The sequence below is a fragment of the Harpia harpyja genome, chromosome 11 (genome assembly GCF_026419915.1).
Source record: "Harpia harpyja isolate bHarHar1 chromosome 11, bHarHar1 primary haplotype, whole genome shotgun sequence".
In the NCBI taxonomy this organism is placed as follows: domain Eukaryota; kingdom Metazoa; phylum Chordata; class Aves; order Accipitriformes; family Accipitridae; genus Harpia; species Harpia harpyja.
In genome coordinates this window covers 44,848,083-44,867,874 of record NC_068950.1, presented here as the reverse complement: position 1 = coordinate 44,867,874, position 19,792 = coordinate 44,848,083, and the positions used below count along the sequence as shown (strand labels likewise).

Genomic DNA, 19,792 nt, shown 5'->3' with positions numbered 1-19,792 from the left:
CTTGATTATATAATCTTCTGGAGTTAAATAGTGACATCATTTGTACTGATATTTGTGCCTTTCATTTCTTTCCAAACTGCTTCTCTTTCTTCTTTGCCTCCCTCTCTCCTTGGGAGCACACACACATAATCCTGAGAGTCTCTAGGCCTATACTGATAAGAAATTTTTCAAAAGTTTCGAGAGTGCCTAAGCCTCATTATCAAAATAAAGACACTGAAGTTCAGACATGCAAAGGGTTTTAGGCACATAAGTTTGTAAATGCATAATTTGGAAATGCACATCAGCAAATTAGTCACTGGCTATATAAATCCTGGTAGTTGTTTACGTGCAGCCTTATAAACTTAAATACACTACACAAGAGCCCAGTAAGTACTAAGCCACTTTGTAAAGTGTAATGTTTCACAAATTCGCTGAAAAAATGGTCTCCCACTCCTATTTCCAATGCTTATTGGTCACAAGTCATCATGGTATACTATGCTAAAGCAAACTCTTTTTTTTTTTTTTTTTTTTTTTTTTTTTTTTTTTTTTTTAGAGAAAAGCAAATGAGGTAGGCATCTACCCAGACTTCTCAAAAGTGCCAGACAGGAAAATAGTACATAGTCTAGAAAAAGAGCAGGTTTTCTAGAACATGAGTTTGTTAATCATTAGGAATTAAAACTTCATTATTGTTCACATTCATTACAATTCTTTAAAACACTTATACTTTTGATCTCTTACCATTTTTACTGATATCAAGTTCTTTGAGATTAACTAAGCTAGCAATAGTGGTTGGCAGACTTGAAAGGTCATTGTCTGGTATACTCAGTTTGCGTAAAGCTTGACAGTTGAACAGTTGCTGTAACATAAAAAGATACTTTACAGTGTTTCAGGAAAAAGATCACTTCGGGATCATTATTTATACACAGAAGCAACAAACACCACAAAACTACATTTGCTACATAAGAATTCAATAATCAAAAAATATTTTGCCATTATTTGAGAAGACATTCCTAAAGGCTGCTCAGTATCATAAACACAGCTTAGACACAGTTGACAAGCATAACCAAACCAGTTCATTGGTAGCAGGAATGTTCAAAAAGAGCTTTCTGTCAAAAACTGCATACTCATTGCAATCAACATTTTGTAGGTACGTGGTATTTCATATGTCATAGCAATTGAATTTCTTTTGTTGCCTGTGGTAAATTAAAATATTTTATTTTAGAATTTAATTTCATGATAGATTTTAAAATATTTTGAATGCATGCAGAAGAAATTTGCTATCTTCAAGAAACAAAATGCTTTGACATATCAAAATGATATGTTGTTTAAATCCCCACCAAAATTCAGGACTCAATTCTAATTTTTAATTCAAATTCAAATGTTATAAAATGTCAGAATTTCTACTGCAAAACCAAATCCTCCTTTCAACCTGAAGTAATCAATAAGTCATGCTGAAAGCACCTTTTTAACATGACTGCTTCCTTCAGGAAATATCACTCTCTCATACAATACCTTTCACATGTAAAAAAAATTAATAAAACAACCATACTAAGAGAAGGCAGTCATGAAAAATGATTTCACATTTAGGTACATTGCATTGCAAGGTTAGAGGTGCTGTATATGAAGAACAAACAGGTGTATTTTTTAGATAGTGTAGCTTATAGCTTCTTCAAGCCTAGCATGCTAGCAGGTGTAAGAGGAGAATGCAATGTAATTGCTTGGCTCATTTATTGCCATGCTCCACATTCCCCAGCCAGTCCTGTGGAAAACTGACTCTTAAGAGTAACAGGGAAGCGTCACGCATGGCTACCTGCCGTGGTGGTACAAACCCTGTTGTGTGCACCCAGCACAGCATCATTGCAGCTGCCCTCCAACCCCCGGTACCAGCCACTGCTGCGCTACCCATCACACTGGACTGCAGGAAAGATCTGCTTCACATTACCCACTCTGTGGCTGCAGGCTCTAAAAACATCACTCTTTTCAAGAGTTAGAAGTTACCAAATCCTGTAGGACTTTCTGCAAGTACGAATTCACCAAATGGCACCAGAAAATTCAGTGGGTTCCAGAGAAGAAAAACTTCTCTTTGCAGGCATCTCACAAGGGTTCTTCAAATATTAGTGCTATGTTTACACCACATTTAGTCTTTCTTTCAGACTTCTTTATCAGAATAAAGTCTACATAGTCATCCACAGGCTATTTGAGAATGCACAATAATTTGATTGCCTCGATGAAAAACTCAGCCAAGTATCCAGAGAGGAGAAAATTAACACACAAATGGCATGCAAATGCCAACCTGGTACTTCACTTTAAGTAATTTTTAGATCATTTTGAAACTGCATTTTTCTGCTGTAACTTTCTATCATAATCCTTTAGAAAAATCCTGCCTTTCCTTCCATAATGTATTCTCAGGAAACCGAGAGGGAATCACATGAATAAAAAATGCTCAGAACGAGAAGCACCACACCACAATCGCTGTCAACTGGCACCAAATACAAAAGGGCCTTTTTACTGAAAGTTACTTTTCAAAATGCCTTTGTATTGACAGTTTTTTCAGATTTCCTCTTACATGAAACGTACTTGTTAATTCTCAAGGCGGTACAACAGCCTCCTCCCCACAGCTCACCAGCTAACGCCAGCGGTAGGCAGAGAAGCACAATGCACTGCTACAGCCCCACAGGAGTAACAAGGAGAACCACGTCCATGCTGGGGCCTGCGCTTCCCAATCTAATTTACAGGAACAGCCGGAACAATTACTGTACACCCTGGAAGCCAAACTGGATTACACATTTCTCCTTGCAGACAATGTTAATAAAGGGAAATATCTCTCCAGAGAATGAGGAATTCCTTTGCAATGCATCTGAGAGCGCCTACTTTTTCTCTTTTTTAAGGAAGCACATCATTTTGGACAAGACTGGAAAGTAATGTAATTAATAAGCTCTAGGTTTTGCTCTTGAAATTTCTAGCCACATTACTGCGTGAGAGCAGCGGTAGATCATAGTAACGTTCAGCATAGGGAACGTGCAGAATTTTGGTGCATATACAAACTACCATGCTGTCGTACCTGGAAAATTAAATTCCCAGACATTCCCCTGCAGACTTCTTATTTTACAAGCCAAGGAAGGCTTGGAACTTAAAGTTCTGACGGTATCTGAACAGATACAAGGCTTTTGAACTGGTGAATGAAGAAGCGTAATAAAAAAGACTCCCTCTGGAATTATTTCATGATGTACTGTTGTATCAGAAATAATATAAGAGTGTGAATACAGTTATACATAGGCCCCAAATTGCCCACTTTTTTTTTTACCCACTGGATTTTCAAAAGGTGTCTTTCTCAATTTCTAGTGCTTTATTGGCCTTGCCATCATGATTTTGTTGTAATCATCATACTGTATGTCCGTATAATACTTTTATTCCTTTCATACTGGAAACCAAGTGGTGCTAATAGTGCTGTGATTTGAGTTATAACAATGGACTATTATTCTGCATATCTCAACTTCTTGCCTACACGGCAATAGAGGTTGTTGGCTTCCAGGGCCACTGGAGAACAATATGGAATTTCTGCTCTTTACTCTCCATAGGCATAACTGTCAAATAGATTGGCTAACATATTGGGGGAATTTGATGTCAGAATTACAAAGAAATTAACACTTTCTAGCTTTGCTGAACTGAAATGTGCTTTCTTATTGGCAGATTTAGAAAAAGGATTTGATGCCTTTAATGGAAAGTAGAACTTATATGGCAGATGCAATGCAAAAGAAAAATATAGTTAGTTTATAACACTTACCCATCTGTGTGAACTATACATTAGTGATTACCTTAACACCATTTATATATTGGTTGTATTGTTTGTTCTCGGTGAAACAACTAAACATTGAGATGTAGCTTTTGACTTCAGTGGCATATTTAGCATTCTGGTATCTATTTTACCAACACGTGAGATGGCGAAAGACAGAGGCGGCTATTCCTAGAATTTGTTGTTAGAGACAGACAAATTTTTCCTAAGGCATTAACAAGTAAACTAACTTTGGCCATTACAAATTAGTCCAGATTTTACTTTATATTTATAAGGGAAAGCTGCTGGGGAGAATTTTCATCTCATTCATGCTTTTCTGGATACTGATTGCCAGTGATTCCACCTTCACCAAAATAGATATTCTTTCATATTAGTCATTGATTCATTTGACTCATACAAATAGGGACATACTTGCAGCAGCAGCTCATGATAATGAAGTCAAAGGCAAATAAAATAAAAAACTTGGCTAGATTTAGGGGAAAATAGAGAGTAAGAATTATATAACAATCCTATAAATCCTTAAAAGAAAAGAAAAATATTAGAAATTAGGAACCAGAAATCCATTTCTAATGAAGACAGCAGAAAAAAAAGCATAATATGATACATAAAATGTAAGGTAAAAATAAAAAAAACCAAAACAGGCAGAATGAGTTTAATACATCAGTTTAATGCAAAATAATGTATTGATTTCTAGAGTATCGTGTAGCAATGAAAGTAACTAAGGCAGATAAAGACTTAACAGAGTTTTTACCTGTGCTTTTTTCATTAAATTTTTAAACATGATCAAGGGTTCTGATGATAGAAAATTTCAAAAGAATATTGTCATTTCAGAGGCACATAACATTTGGTGAATAACAGAAAATTGACAAAACAAATTTCCTCTGGAAGATGTTATTTGAATTCACATTTACAGAGAGAGGAAAGTTCTGCCTATGGTAGATCATAGCGTGTAAGTCAAAAGTTAATGTTAAGTAATAGAGTGCCATTTCAAGAAAAAAAAGGGCATTTTCTCTCCTACAATACCAATTTAATAGTGAAAAAAGTTAAAAAAATATCTGAAGCAGAAAATTTGATAAAGAAATTATTTGGACTGTTTAATTTGTGGTAATGATTAATAAAGACTTAAGAAAAAAATTATGAATGGTATAAAGAAAGCAAATTAACACTGCCATTAATCTTCCCTCATACAAGGTCAAGTCTATGTTAAATGATGCATTTACTCAAACATAAGACCGATTAAAAGGATTTCTTCAATATATAGTATTTGCTTCAAAATATTATAACAAAGAAAAAAGAGGTGCAAAAAGAGTATCATATACATTTCAATCTCTCCAAGGTACATACTTATCTGCTGTTTTGTTTCACAAATAACAAATACAAAATAGATGATACCACAATACAATAAAAACGTTTAATTAGCATGCACAGTTCCACTGTGACTGACACTAACAACTACCACCTTCATCCCAATTTCATAATTTTGGACTCCTTATCTTTGGCCCTCAGTTTTTTCATATAGAATTATGGCATATTGCTCTTGTTCTATGCCCTGATATATTTATCTTCCATTGTGCACTGCTATTTAGTTTGAATACCATGGGGATGCATACTTTCAAGAGACCCAAAACAAACACACCAAAAATCCCTAGCTAAATTAGAGACTTTATATATTCTTCAGTATGATTATTCAGTAGCATAATTAAAATATACAAGGTTAACAATATATTATTATTAAAAGAGGAATAGTCCTGAAGGTATTCATTAGCAGTAAAATGGCCTCCACCACAAATTTCATATTTATGGGGACAGAAAAAATACCTGGTTCTCTGCTGTCCTTTCTAGTAGCAGGAGAGATAAGGCAGTTCTCCATATCATTTTTCTGTGACACTTAAAAGATTGTAGCTACCCTGTCTTACCATCTGTAAAGAATTTCTTGATGGAGCGAGCAATCTTAAGCAATGAACCGTCATATCCGAATAAAGGAACTCCATATAATGGAAAAAGTACGTTTCCTACATTTGTACATAGAATTTATATAAAGTCTCTATGCAGTGTAAGTAAGAACCATTATATCCGAATAAAGGAACTCCATGTAATGGAAAAAGTATGTTTCCTACATTTGTAAATAGAATTTATATAAAGTCTCTATGCAGTGTAAGAAAGAAATATGTTGAGAGATGATGAAGAATGGATTACAGTGGAACAATGTTTAATTAAAGACTTGTAAGCATCTTTCATTATTGAGAAAAATTCAATTAAGGAATGGATTACATTACTTCATGCTTCATTATGTAGCTAGCACCTGCTATTAATTGGTTTTTCCACTACCTTACCCTCTTTTGTTTCCAGAACACTTAAGTTACAGTAACTTTTAATTCCTTATAGTAAACATTAATCAACAGAAGAACAGATTTAAAGATTCTATAAAAGAAGTTTTACACTGGAAGGACAACTTAAGTAATCTCACCGCAGGACCTCATCTGCAGTTATAAAAATACTGGTCAGATAGCACTGGCATTTCTCCCACAAGGATAAACGGCTTATCCTGACAAAGACCTTGCTTTTAAAAGCAGTGCTACAGAGGATCCAAATGTGAGATCACCTACCCCATATACTAGCGTACTCGTGGTCAAGGTGTTAAATGCCATATTAATTACTTGTTGTGCAAGAAGTACTTCTTTTGAACAATTGTTAATTTCCCAACATAAGAATTCATTGGCTGCCCCCTGTTCTTGTGCTATGAAGCCAGGAGAAGGAGGTGGCTCTACTCCTCCCCACGCAGTACCATCTGCAAGAATGGTGGCTCAGCTGTTTGAGCTCTTCAGAGAGGGCAGAAAAAAAACTTGTAAAAATGTAATTGAATCTCTCAAGTTAAAAGCCACGACTCTTCCTACAGCAAGCAGGTCTCCTGGTCAAGACCAAGCCCTATTTCAGAGTTGAAGCACATGCTGAATACACATTTAAGAACACAACTTTGACATCTGTATTACAGGCAGAACACTGATTACCTTAGGTAGCTCTTCAATTTGATTGGCATCTAGGTAAAGCTCCTCTAATGTCCGTTCAAAGTTAAAAACCTCCTTTGGCACCTGCTGTAGGCCACAGTGAGAGTAATCTAACACTGAGACGATTTCTTCTTCGCCACGAAAACACCGGCAGGGCACCAAGCGGCCGATAATTTTCCTTTTGGTTGTCATCTCCAAACAGCATACTGAAGGAAAAGGGGAAAAAAAACAGTTTTCTGAAACCATCAACATTTGGGGGACTGTTTCTTTACAATTATTATCAAGATTGCAGTCCATTAAATACAGTTTTTCTTGACGGACATCTGTAGTCTGCATTCTGCATTTCTTATTCTACCTTTCTACAACACAGGAAAAAGTGAGATTTGTCAGTGTAATCACAAAAAGCAATCTCCATACATCATCTGTTCCCTTACACTGGAACAGAAGAAAACATGCCAAGACCATCCACAGCTGTCGCTTTTTTTAATGATGAAAATTAGCTGCATAAATCCTACACGTATGAACATGTTCATCAGGCAAAGTACAAAATTACCTTTGTACTCCATGTTTTGGTCCCTTGTTCAGTTTGGACTGTGAGTCACCAAAGTGAATCAGTCCGAGTCATTTGGTTCTGATTCTCCGTGACAAATGCCCCGTTGTATTATACCCGATTTCTCTCAACTCAACAGAGTTCCTTAGCTTTCCACAGTTACTGCTGGAGTATATTTGTTGTCTTTTCAATCATATGAATAAAGAAAGGGATAGGTAAACTTAATTGGTTACAAAACTAGAACAAAAGTAACCCAAAACCAGTTTGTTTACCTGTCATTCCTGCCTCTCTTGTATTACCTTAGTCTGTTGAAAACTCAGACAAGGGACTTAGCAGAAATGCCATTAATTTTTCTGCAGTAAAATAAATGCCTAGGAAATTTCACCACAGTCTATTCTCTAACTTCTGCTAATCTAGATGCCAAGTTCTGCAGATCTTTCTTGCATATACAGTTTGTATGAGCACCTCTAACTCACTACTCTTAAAATGAGAGAATGCTCAATAAGCAGATTTTATATGTGTCAAGCAGTCTCTAAAGCTGCAATAGATATTGACATTTTTAGAAGTTATTTTAACATGACTATAGATAAATCAGGCTGTTCTGAAACATACTACCACAAAGCCAAGAAAGGCTAAACTTTCAACTCCCATTTTCTAAACCACTTACAGGATTTTGAGTTACATTTATAAAAAGAATGCACAGAATTAATCCAAGCAAAGCAAAATAAAGCTCACCAGGATCCTTTTTCACAGGATGCCAGTGAAAAACCAACTGTATATTCATGCAAAATAGTGGAGATAATTCGTATTGCTTAAGCCATTATTTATCCAAAATGTAAGACAAAAAAAAAAAATTTAATTGGTCAGATAATGCTCCATTCACGGATCTCTGTGACTTTTTTGTCATGTTATACTTGATATTTTGGAGGTAAATAAAATACTCAAACATTTTACTTCCTTGTTTAAATTTTATTAGCACCTAATCTGCCTCTAGTAATCCCAATGAGATGAGCACACGAATACTGTCAGAACAAATACTGTTTTTAGGTGTTCTCAAGAAGACTGAGATGTTGAAACGAACAGCAGTGAAAGCAGAGTGCAGCTGGTTATTCATTTGGCAGTGCCAATGACAGGCTTTCTGTTGGCTGATTTTGGCTTAAGGCTAAAACTTAAAACAGAGGAAAGGGTATAGTGATTTTGTAATTCAGCTTGACCGGATGCCAAGTTTGTAGGTATAACATAAAAGTTGTATCTTAATTACAGTCAGCTGATGCAATGAAAACATCTGCATAATACATTGTACATAAACTTTTGAAAATGTAAAAATAGAACACTTAGAGGTATGAAAAAAGAAGCAATTCATTTACAAGCTAATAAATCACAAAATCTAAAAGTTTTATTTCAGTTCGACAGTATAGTCTACTGCAGAACACAAACAGCCACATAGCTAAAATTTAAGGATGCTATACGCCACTCAAATTTACTCTGTGAACTTTGATTTTAAATGTTCTTCATTTAAATTTCTGACACCAAGAACACTAGATACCCTGTCAGATTTCATACACAACACTGTGGCTGGACCTGGGCTCTTGATTGGCACTCAAAATTTCCTGTGATAAAGAAATGTTTATTTTAACATTGCCCCTAATTTTCCTCTGGAAATAAGGCTACTGCCTTTTCAGCTTCAATTCTGTTGGTCAATTTCAAACACAGTTGGGAGGAAATTACTTTTACCGTTTTCTCAACTTCAAAAAATTTTGCATTTGTCACTTTTTATTCAAGGCAGGAAAAGTCCCAAAGTTCTGCTCCAAAGCAAGTCCAGTAGGAGAATGGCCCATCACACCAGAAGTGCTCCCAGTTCTCTCTCAGATTAGGGTTTTTTTCTGATTGCCATGTCATCTGCTCTTTCCAAGTCTTTTTCACTATATCTGCTCCCACCACCATAGCACTTCACATGCAATCAGCTTGTCTGGTCTCGGAAAATCTGTATTTGGATGCTGAAAGCGGCTTTAGCCATCGCTACTTAAAGTTAGTCACCTTGCACCATGTTCTACCTGACTTTAGGATCGTCTGCAGCTGCAGCAGCTGCTGACTTCAGCAAACCTTCACACCTGGGAAGCGGCAAGGAAGAGGCAGAGCAACGACAAGAGGGAAAGCTGTCAACATCAGCAGGGCTGCAGAAGGGGCCACGGGGAAAGGACGCGAAGCACACGGTACGGTGGCAGGCGGCCTCCAGCCGTGTTCCCCTGCCTGGGAGGCCCAGCTGAGGCAGCCTGCCCTGTCCCTCCCCTCCTGCCGGAGCACCCCCCAGTATGTAGCAGGGCAGATGTCCCTGCTGGAAACGAGCCAGGGGCAGGAACCAGCCACCGGGAAGGAACCAGCCACCGGGAAGGCAGCACAAACACCTCGCAGCCTCCCAATCTCTCTGCCTTGCCGCTGTTTCCAGAACCCAAGCACAGGCTCGAGACGGGGTGCAGCACGACCATTGACACCAACCTGCACCGCTTCTTTAGTTCCAGAAACCTTCCCAAATAGCTCATTTGAGTGTACAAGATCGAAACAGATGGAAACTGTAAAAGCATTGGTCGCAGAATACGTACTTCGCAAGAAAAATGAAATTAGCTATCAAGCTGCACCGCTTCTTTGTATTCAAGCATAGGAAGCAGGATTTGCAACTGCGTATTTCAAACCTTGACGCAATAAAAATAAATGCCCTTGGAATAGCAAATTATTTGTAGCTTTTCAAGCCATTTGAAGATAATGAACAATTGAACAGTGACACGTACTTCAAAAACAACTCAGAAAAACATTCTTCCCATAGGCATTACAAAGCACTTAGCTTTGCGTTATTCCCCTCTACTGTAGGCATACGCATAAAACAAATCCCACGTTTCATTTTTAATAGAAACCCTGAACAGTAACAGTATAATAGAACAGCTAGAAAGTGCATAAATAGTGAAGCGATAGAACTGTACTAAAAATAGCAATTACAACAGCAAAAACAATTTTTTTTAAGTTTTTTCTTTTGCTTATGTAAACAAAAGTGTTTCTATTATTGCAGTTCATAAAAATATCTGTAATTTCTTATTCAATAGAAAATTGTTTAAAAAATTAGAAAGAAAAAAATGCAAAGGATAAACAAAAGTGATTTAATCACTGTGCCTTCCTCAAAAGCTATGGTAAGACTCGATTGTCATGATAAATTAGGTTGGTTGGATTAATGGTTATCTATTGGAACTGTCCTCTTCAGGGAAAAAAAAGCAAAGCCAAATCAGAATGTGATTTGGAGAGATGAACAATCTGTATTTAAGAGAAGATCAATACTGGAATAAGAAGGGTACTTGAACCTAAATTATGGTGCATTGCTAAGATTTTGTGAAAAAAATTAGTATGAAGTAACCACTGCAGAAACTGCTGCTTATAGAATATTTGCTGGAAGAATGGCCATGGGAAAGTATGAACTTAAGTGTATTTTAGTAAGAAGTGGGTTTGCATGTGTCCATAGTCTGCTCCATTATTTACCCTTTGTAATTAAAAAGAAAACAAACAAAAATGCGGAAAACCCTGTCAAAAAAAATCCCCTGGTATTTATATTGTTCTTTGCAATCATTTCAGAAAGCACCAGTACAGAATTAAAGGACCTGTGGTACAACTGAAAGGAGAAAAATTTCATGCCCTGTGGACTAATGGTAATCAAACCCTTTATTAATTTCAGTATTATTAATTCCTACCCTGGACTAATTCCAGCTTTGGTAATTACACTTTTCTTACCTACATTTTATTCCTTCATAATTTTCATAAAGCTTTTCTCCTGTTCTGATGGTTACTTACTGTAAGAGGATTGCTACTTGAGATCCTTGGGAACAAAATTTAAGTCAAACAGAGTCAACAGAAAGCCAATCTCCCAACTCTGGGAAGTTGAGTCACCATACACATTGCCACTTAATAAAATTCCTTAATCCTTGTAAGTGATATAGAAAGTCTTCCTACTTACTCCTAGAAACACCAGTGCTTAGTACTTTTCCCCATTTAACCTGGTGAAAGAAATGTAATGTAATTCTCCATAGCTGAGTATTAGAGGTTATCGCTCACCATATGTCACATGCTATATATTAAGACTATACACTCTAAAAGATCTGTATCACTGTCAAAAGTTAAGAAATTTCAGGCTCTCTATTCAGTCTTGCATGTAAGAACACTAAATTTTCAAAACTCATCAGACCACACACAGAAATGCTCAGGAACTTGGAAGGCTATAAAGACTGTCCTGCAAAGGCAGTGGGAACAGGTGGATTTTTTTAAAAGCAAAAGAACTAGGATGAAATGTACATCTTTTTTTTTTTTTTTTGAGATTCTGCTTAAGGAAATTTATTAACATTTTAACTAATAATTAATTCTATACAACTGCATTCATAACAAACTGTAATGTACCATTTTTCAACAATTCAGAAAAACAAAATGAAACACAAACACATTTTTCCCCACAAAAGCTTAAAAATATTATGACCTGTTTTCTGAATGCTTTTAAAAAAATATATTCTTTCTTGAATGCTGTGTGTTAATATGCCTAGCATTACAGAGCAGCTGCCCTATATATACATGTTCTTCAAAGCCTTGAAAGTCTTCACTAAAACCAAATAATTTTAAATCATTGAAGGCAATTTTAATTCTCAGAAGCAAACAATAGTTTTCTGACATGTTCTTCTAAAGTGTCAAGTAGGTATATGAAGAAAAGAGGTAGTTAAAATGCTACTGTAAAAAACTCCAGAATTTGCTTCAGTATAATTGGTAGTGTAAATCAGCTTTTCATTTTCTGTTTTTCAGTATAGATTAATTATGGATTTAATTTTTCTACCAAACAAGTTTTCAGTGTAACACTTCATTTAAGTATTCTTAATCTCAGGGAGGTCTTAGATCCCCAATGCACTGCCATAGTCAATGGCCTGAGTCAAAATTCAAAACAACAGGTAGTACTGTAGGACCAGCCTGTGTTGTCTGACAAGGTATCAAACATAAAATCGTTCGTACTCTTGGCATTTCATTCAGAAAACTGCAAGAAATTGCAAAGTTTAAGTGATCTGGTAGTGCTAGAAAGTTACTGAGAAATCCTGAAAATAAAGAACTTAGAAGTCTGAATGAGAGCATTACAAGGCTGAAAGGAGTAATAATGGTAACATTTGCCAGAGGGTTCAGAAAATATTAATTATATTCAAAGCAGCAGACAATTCGCTTCACTGATTTCTTTGTCATACATCACAGATAAGTGATGATTTTTCTGTTCCTTTTTTCTTTCTCTTATTATCAGCATAATCAACAACATTAATATGCTAATATGTTGGCTCTTTGCAGTGAGTTATACTATCAAGCTTAGCAATCACAAATATATCAATCACTAAAGCAATCACAGTTTCCATCATCCCCTTCTAGTTCTCCCAGAGGTCTTTCGTCACTCCAGAAGCAATGAAAGCGGAGAGCAGTTCCTTGAGAGACCCAGCCAGCCCGGTCCCCAAACACCCATCCCACTTGGAGTCTCCAAAGCGGACATCCTCGACCCAGCCCTGCGACCCAGGCGAGGCCACTCATCGCTGACAACTCCCCTCGCTGCGTGCCGGCTCTCTCGGGGCACAGCACTAGCCTGAACGCTGGCACGGCCCAGGTGACTGATCACAAGAAGAGGCTGGAGACCAAACTCTTCAGCTACTAGTTCTTTTCCTGATACCATGCCCTCCTTTAAACCACATTCTGTTGATGGTAGTACCACTGTTTTCTTCAAATCCCATAAAAGACTTGTTCCATGAAACAGAAGCCTTTTCTGAAGCATTTAGCATGGTTTGTGGTTCTACAAGTGCTGAAGGTACAGAAGGTTCTCCCTCCTCTGACCTTATGAAGCCATTGGGAGTCTTCCAGTTCATTCCAATAGGCCAGAATTTCATCTTACATTTTCTCTGCTGAAACAGATTTGATAATAGAGACTATGCATATGAAATGGAACAAAGCTGAGCATATGGTTGTAATTAAAAAAAAACCAAACACAAAACAACCCCCAAATTTCCTTCAGCCAAAACCCTTTTCCTCACTGATATTCTCCTAGCACTGGCGAGACATCCACTTTTGTTTTCTTTCTTCTCTTTGAATTAATTATGTGTGCTGTTCAGATGATTTACATTGTGTCCATTTTCAGTCTGGGTCACTCAAATACTTAGGGAATTTCAAAGCTCTCAGACTCTTCTTAATTTTTAGTACAACTTTTCAATTAGAAACAGAGCAGTATTAATAGTTTAGATTTTTTTTTTAATTTAGAAAGATTATATCTGCATACACAAGCTGTGCCCTATTCACCCAGTTATTAGTGTTTAAATACGCTGCTCACCTTTCTATTTATATGCAACCTTTGTGGGCATCATCTTAGCACTGTCCTGTATGAAACTCTGTGTGAGTTTTTACTCATTTATTTCTTTGCTTAGTCAGATGTATAACTCATAACACCTCCATTTTGTAGTTTTTATTCTAGTCAAGACTTTTTGTCTATAGCCATAATACCATACTTGTGACATGAGAATTACGGTTATGTAAGCTCTTACATCAGTAGTCACTGCTATTTTTCGTATTTTCACAATTTTCCAATTCAAAAAGTTCTGATTAAATGTAATCTGCTTATTCTTGCCTGAAAATCAGCATCCCTCTTCCTTAAAAATGTATGTCACCTATAAAATTTGGTTTTTTTCCCTGAAGATATCAAAACAGGAAGGTGTATTAACACCTTTGCGGAAGACATTACAATACTTCATTGCAAACAAATAACACAACTTTGCTTATCCATGTCTAGAAAAAATTAACTTCAATTGGTAGAGATACAAGGAGGGACTAGAATGAATATAAAGAGTGTACAGCAGCAGGAAACAGACAGCTCGCTCACGTCCCACTGCCAAGTAGGCTGCAAAGGGGCAGGCGAGGGGCACCGGGACGTGGCCAGCAAGAGCCATCCCCGTTGCTGCAGCTCAGAGCACCTCTGCTTGTGGAACGCCTCGCTGGGGCTTGACTGCTCCTGTTACCCAGCTGCTGAAGTTCAAGTTGGGGATTTCTCTGGCAAGGTACTGCGGACATATCACTCCTATTTAGCCTCCCTTATGGAACGGCACAGCACTTTCCCTGTACACTCCAGCAAAGGAGAGCCACGTAAGTCTAAGGAAGATGCTCACACAAGAATGAGTGTGTGTGAATTGGCCTTGAAGGCTGGAGAAGAGAGAATTTTCGAGAGTCAAAGCAAGGATTCTTTTGCCACCTTGCCTTCAGTGAGAGTATGAGGTAAAAAGCCGGGTACCTCTAAAATAAGAGCAATTCATTTCTGACTGTATCTGTCTGTATGACACCTGCACAGCAGTGTATGACACAGATGTCTGGCAAATGGGATTTGACTTCACGGCCACATGTGTTTTTATCCGTACATACAGACAACCGAGTGTTCAGGGGACAGGGCAGGGAACATGTGTGAACAGGTTGGTCACATCATCCACAGCCAAGGCCTGTCTGGCCAGCCATCCTCCCCGTCACATTCAAAAACACGCCCCAGTTTTGTGTGAATATACTGTTCTGAATATAGGATGAGACTTCAAATCCATCTTTGCTCTTAGTTATTATGAGCTGTTAAAGAGAAACCAAAGGAGAGACTGTAGCTGATTCTGTTCTTTTTCCAACATTTCTGCTAAAGTAAATACAACCGTGGACTGAAAGCATCTTTCTACATAGGGAAAGAAAAAAGAAAGAAAAAGAAAAAAAAGGCAATTCAGTCTCTCTATTTTAATAAATCAGGGATAACACTCCTACGCAGGAAGGGAAGGGAAACGGGCAATATTAGAAGACTTACAGGAGAAAACAGTTGCAAGCAAGGCTCTGGGGGAGAACTTCAGAGAAAGGCTCCGCTCTGCAGACATTTGACTCTGATCATGGCTGGCCAGGGAGAATACAGTTTCAGAAAAACAATGTAAAACTTCAGTGCCTTCCGATTAGGGCTAAATTTTTTTCAAGGTTCCAATTAGTATATTTTAAAAAGGAGAAATGGCATTGCTTGGTTTGACCAGATATCTTTCCTTTTTACCTCATTTTCTCCATCAGAAGTCACTATATATTTTTTTTTTAAGTTACAGGTTTACATATCCTGTTTAGAAGCAAGAAGCATATTCTACTGAAATGTCACCCTTGAACCAGGCGAAGGAGTCGGGCATGTCGCTTCAATGTTCTAATTGGTAACTCAAATTTAGCAATTTAGATATTGAGTTTGTATAAGTCATTTGTAATAGTTTTCATTAATCTTCCTGAAAAGATTAAGAAACTATGGTTCTAAAGGTCAAGTTGCAACAGCAGAATTATTAGAATGTTTCCAAAGGGAATTTGTCTTATCAAAAAGAGGGGTGTGAAATATTATCTGAATTGTTTTCTTGCACAGAAATACCATGATAACCAGCATATCTTATCCAGAAATGGCATTTAATGCATAATTGAATTCTTTTCATTATATTTTCATTATAATATTCTGCATTCAAGTTCATATTTAAATTTTGCTAATCCTAAAATAAAATAACCAAGCATGAATAATCAGATTTCAACTTTACCTTTTGTCTCCCAAGAATATTAATAACAGAAAGTTTCTCTATCTTTGCCACAAGACCTGGGATGTCACTTATGACTTGACCATCATGAGATTTAGGAAATTTGCAAAAAGGGTAAAGTAAAATTTAAGACAGAATTATGTCTACAAAATATCAATCAGTTTTGAATTACCAGACCTTTAACCCCCTTCTGTGATACAGGACCCAATCTTTACCTTTTCTGATAAGGCAGTCATTGATTTCAATTAAAGTTTACTATTGGTCTTGCCTTGAAATTCCTAAGTGAGATTTTGAGTAAATGTTTTTTTGGATGATCTTAATAATAGATGATGATGACTCCAAGAACAAAGACAGTTTAGTGACAGCAAAAAAAGTTGTTGGGGTGGGTTTTTTTTAAACAATCTGTATCCTATTTGCCCTAAAGACAGTTTTTGCATAACCTTAAGGAGAACTCCAGTTTTGTTCAGTTTCTTTTTATACAAGAACTGATAGAATTTCAATAATTTGTTGCATATTAGTAGCACATGCTGAAAATTAATAACCATGCTCTTAATTGCTAGAAATTACAATCAGTTTGATGTCTTGCCCTACAGACATTTAAGTAGGAGAGAATCCTAATAACCCAAGATGAGAAATAGCCTTCTTTGGACAGTGTGCTTTCTGGTAACTGGGAAATGTACATTTAAACTTAGATCTTTGATGTGTTTCAGCTTTTACTTGAAGTAATCTTTCAGTTTGAAAGATTATCTGGTATGAAATTTAGTATGAAATACGCTTTATTTCTTGCTTTATGGTGTAATGGATTTTGCTGCCCATATGATGGCTAGAACTGCTATCCAAAGGAAAAGTATAGAAAACATAATTTACCTGCTAAATACATCAACTAAACAAACTGATATTTAAATATGAGCTATATAACTTTCATTAAGTCTGGGCTTCTTCCTCGTAGAGGAACAGGATCATACAGAATACCCAATTACTTTTCAGCGGTTTACATCACAATCTGTCTGCATTATTCCTGACATATTAATCAGCTTAGCAGGAGCTTACTACAGGAAAACCGTATGCATTTTGCTGAGTTTGCAGAATGAAAGTTCCACAGATTATAACGTGCAACTACAAACTGCAGCTAGAAAAGAAAGTTTTAATTAAAAGTGACGACTATGACTCACAATGAAAGCTGATCTTCTGAAAGAACCCAGGCAGAGATCTGCTGGGACAAGGGACCTTCCTCTTCCTTCCTATTACTGCTACCTTGCTTACCATGTGTATGATACAGTCATATTGGAGCAGATATTACTGAAGTCCAAAATAGAAGATTAAGTTCATTTTCAACATGTCATAACACCTATTTTAGACATCTCTATTTCAAAAACATGGTTACATTTGAAATACATACAACAAACAGCCTAGAAAATGTATGTTTCTCGGTCACCATGGTAACAGTTCACATCCAGTCACAAAACTTTTTCAAAAACCTTTTTCTTTCTGAAAAATAGAAATTTTTTAATCATTAAAAAAATATAGTTCTGATTCCATGTGAAATTTTTTGCCAACCTTCTCCACCACTCAAACTCTACCTTGAGACAGTTTCTATGCCTTAAGGTCACCACTCCTGTGAATATTCCTACTTACTATTCCTGGTATTTTTCATGAAGTCCAGTCTAGCCCACAACCCGCAGGGCTGCATCTATGCTTCAGGACGCAGACTATGTCCTAGTTCCACACCAGAATGAAATCTGCTTGTGCACCACTCCACTTCTCCTCATCTGCAGCTTCTTTGCTTACATCAAAGAAAACTGGGCCATGCAAGCCAGACAGCAACTGAGGAATTTGGCAGTGCCACAGTAATGTAGATCCCTTCACTTAAACAGTCCCTGATGGTTGTTACAGGGACCAGTTCAGCACGCACTCCGTGTTGCATTACAGCACTGGCAGGCAGCTCTGGGCTTCTCCCTTCCTGTTTGTAATGCTCCCAGCCACATCGTCTTGACCTTTTATCAAACAGTTCCTCTTGGAACAGCCCTGTAACAGACACTTTCCTATCAAGCTCCACACTATCGCCAGGTATAGTTCATTCAAAGCCTTTTTGATGCCTGATTGTCATCTTCACCACAGTCTCCTTGTATAGGAAGTCTTTTGACTTCACCTCACCATCACCTAGTTCAACTCTTCCACTTCCCAAGTGACTGAAGTGTCAGAAGTACTGCTTACTCTCTGATCTCTGTTGCTTAGCTTCTCTCTTCTCTCAACATCTCCTGGTATCCTCCTATATTTTGCACAACCTATTCCCCAGCAGTCATCTATCTTCTTTAGCCTTTTCTAGTTATCCAATCATCCACCAGCAATAACTTCTCATCTGCCCCATCCTCTCCTTCCTTCCTGATCTTAATACAGTTCTTGAGGCACTCTCCTTCATACGTCCCCTTTTACCTTTCACATCCCAACCACAGGTCTCACCTCCAGACCCCTCTTCTGGCTCACATCCTCCTTCCTTCACCTCCCCAACTCCCTGCATCTAGCTTTTAAGTTATGCACTACTGAAACTATTTCCAATAACCAGGCTGGCTTTCTTTACTATGTAACTATTCTCTCTCTTCTATGAGTTCCTACATAAACATTCAAATTCTCCAACTGATTTGCACAAACACATAACTTAGTTCTTACCATTGTTCACTCACAACTAAAAACTTTTCCCTGCTGCTTACTCTCCCCTCTCTCTGTAGAAGATCTTAAATTTTGCCAAGAAAAATATAAAACCTTTTATTGTCCATCGGTTCCTCTTTCTTCTGTTATTCTATCCTCCTTCCTGGCTGTTTCACCATACCCATTAATGCTATGCATCCGTGCTGTAATAGGCTTGCATGTATGTTCGTAAATTGGATGATCAAAATGCAAAAGTCTGTGTCTGTATACCAAAATGTCAGCACAAGTGAAATCTTAAAACATAATGCCCACAAGTATCCATGAAAATTGGTTGCTTGAATATGAGAATACGATTTTACATCTAAACAGACATTTATCTCTATAAATACCTCACTACCCATGAATACCCGAGTACATCTCCTCTGTATTTCAATGTATATAGAAGCTGCCATGTTTCTCTCTTTCATATTTTTAGCCAGAATCAAGTAATAAAATCTGAATTTTGCCCTTTCCCCTCACCACCAACTATTGCTGTCACTAGCATTGAGCTGTGAAGTATTAAGCACACAGACACCCTTGATTAAAACCCTCCAGAACTCAGGGGGATTGCATATTTCATCTTCAGAGTTTAAAATATATTTATAGTAGGAAAAGTTAATTTCATTTCAGTAAAGACTATATTATATAATTGCAGAACTATGAAACTTTTAAATGAATTCACAGGAAAGATCTGCACAGAGTATTCTGTTTCTGTCCAACCATACTGCCTTCTCCTTAAAAATCTTCCAAGGTTCAAATTCTATGGCAGGGGACAACCTTGGGAAACTACGCTAAAGGCAGGCATAACAATAAATCTCATAAGAGAAGAAAAGATGTGGACCAATGCAAAAATGATATATCACTCTTGGAAAAAGTTAATTATGCCATGACAAATGAGCCTAGTTCTTTACTGATTTTTCATGAGTAAATATCACAGTTTTTTAAACACATACAAACAATACTGAAAACTTGGAAAGGACACCACTAGTCACTGGAAGAGGGAGACTTCCAACATTATGGTTGTCTACACAGCCATTGGAGATCGCAAGAATGATCTTTTTGTTAACTTCATCATCATATAATGTAGTACTGGTAAATGGTTTCCTAAAATCTGTTTTCACTTCCCTAAGGAAATTTGTGGGTGGCATATTCTCACTTTCTTTCAGTAGCCCAG

The 19,792-nt window shown here is 37.1% G+C and overlaps 1 protein-coding gene across 7 annotated transcripts in view; it reads right to left on the bottom strand.

Moving 5' to 3' along the window:
• LRRC7 (leucine rich repeat containing 7) overlaps positions 1-19,792 on the bottom strand; it is a 178,057-nt gene that overhangs the window by 96,784 nt on the left and 61,481 nt on the right. For 6 of the 7 annotated variants that reach the window (XM_052800650.1, XM_052800651.1, XM_052800648.1 and 3 more), the window contains exons 2-3: positions 6,781-6,983; positions 718-835 (exon numbers count right to left, since the gene is read on the bottom strand). In XM_052800650.1, coding sequence (XP_052656610.1) covers positions 718-835; positions 6,781-6,983 — 321 coding nt within the window. Of the gene's footprint in view, positions 1-717; positions 836-6,780; positions 7,030-19,792 lie in introns of those variants that run through there. The other variant, XM_052800643.1, reaches the window with a different exon arrangement.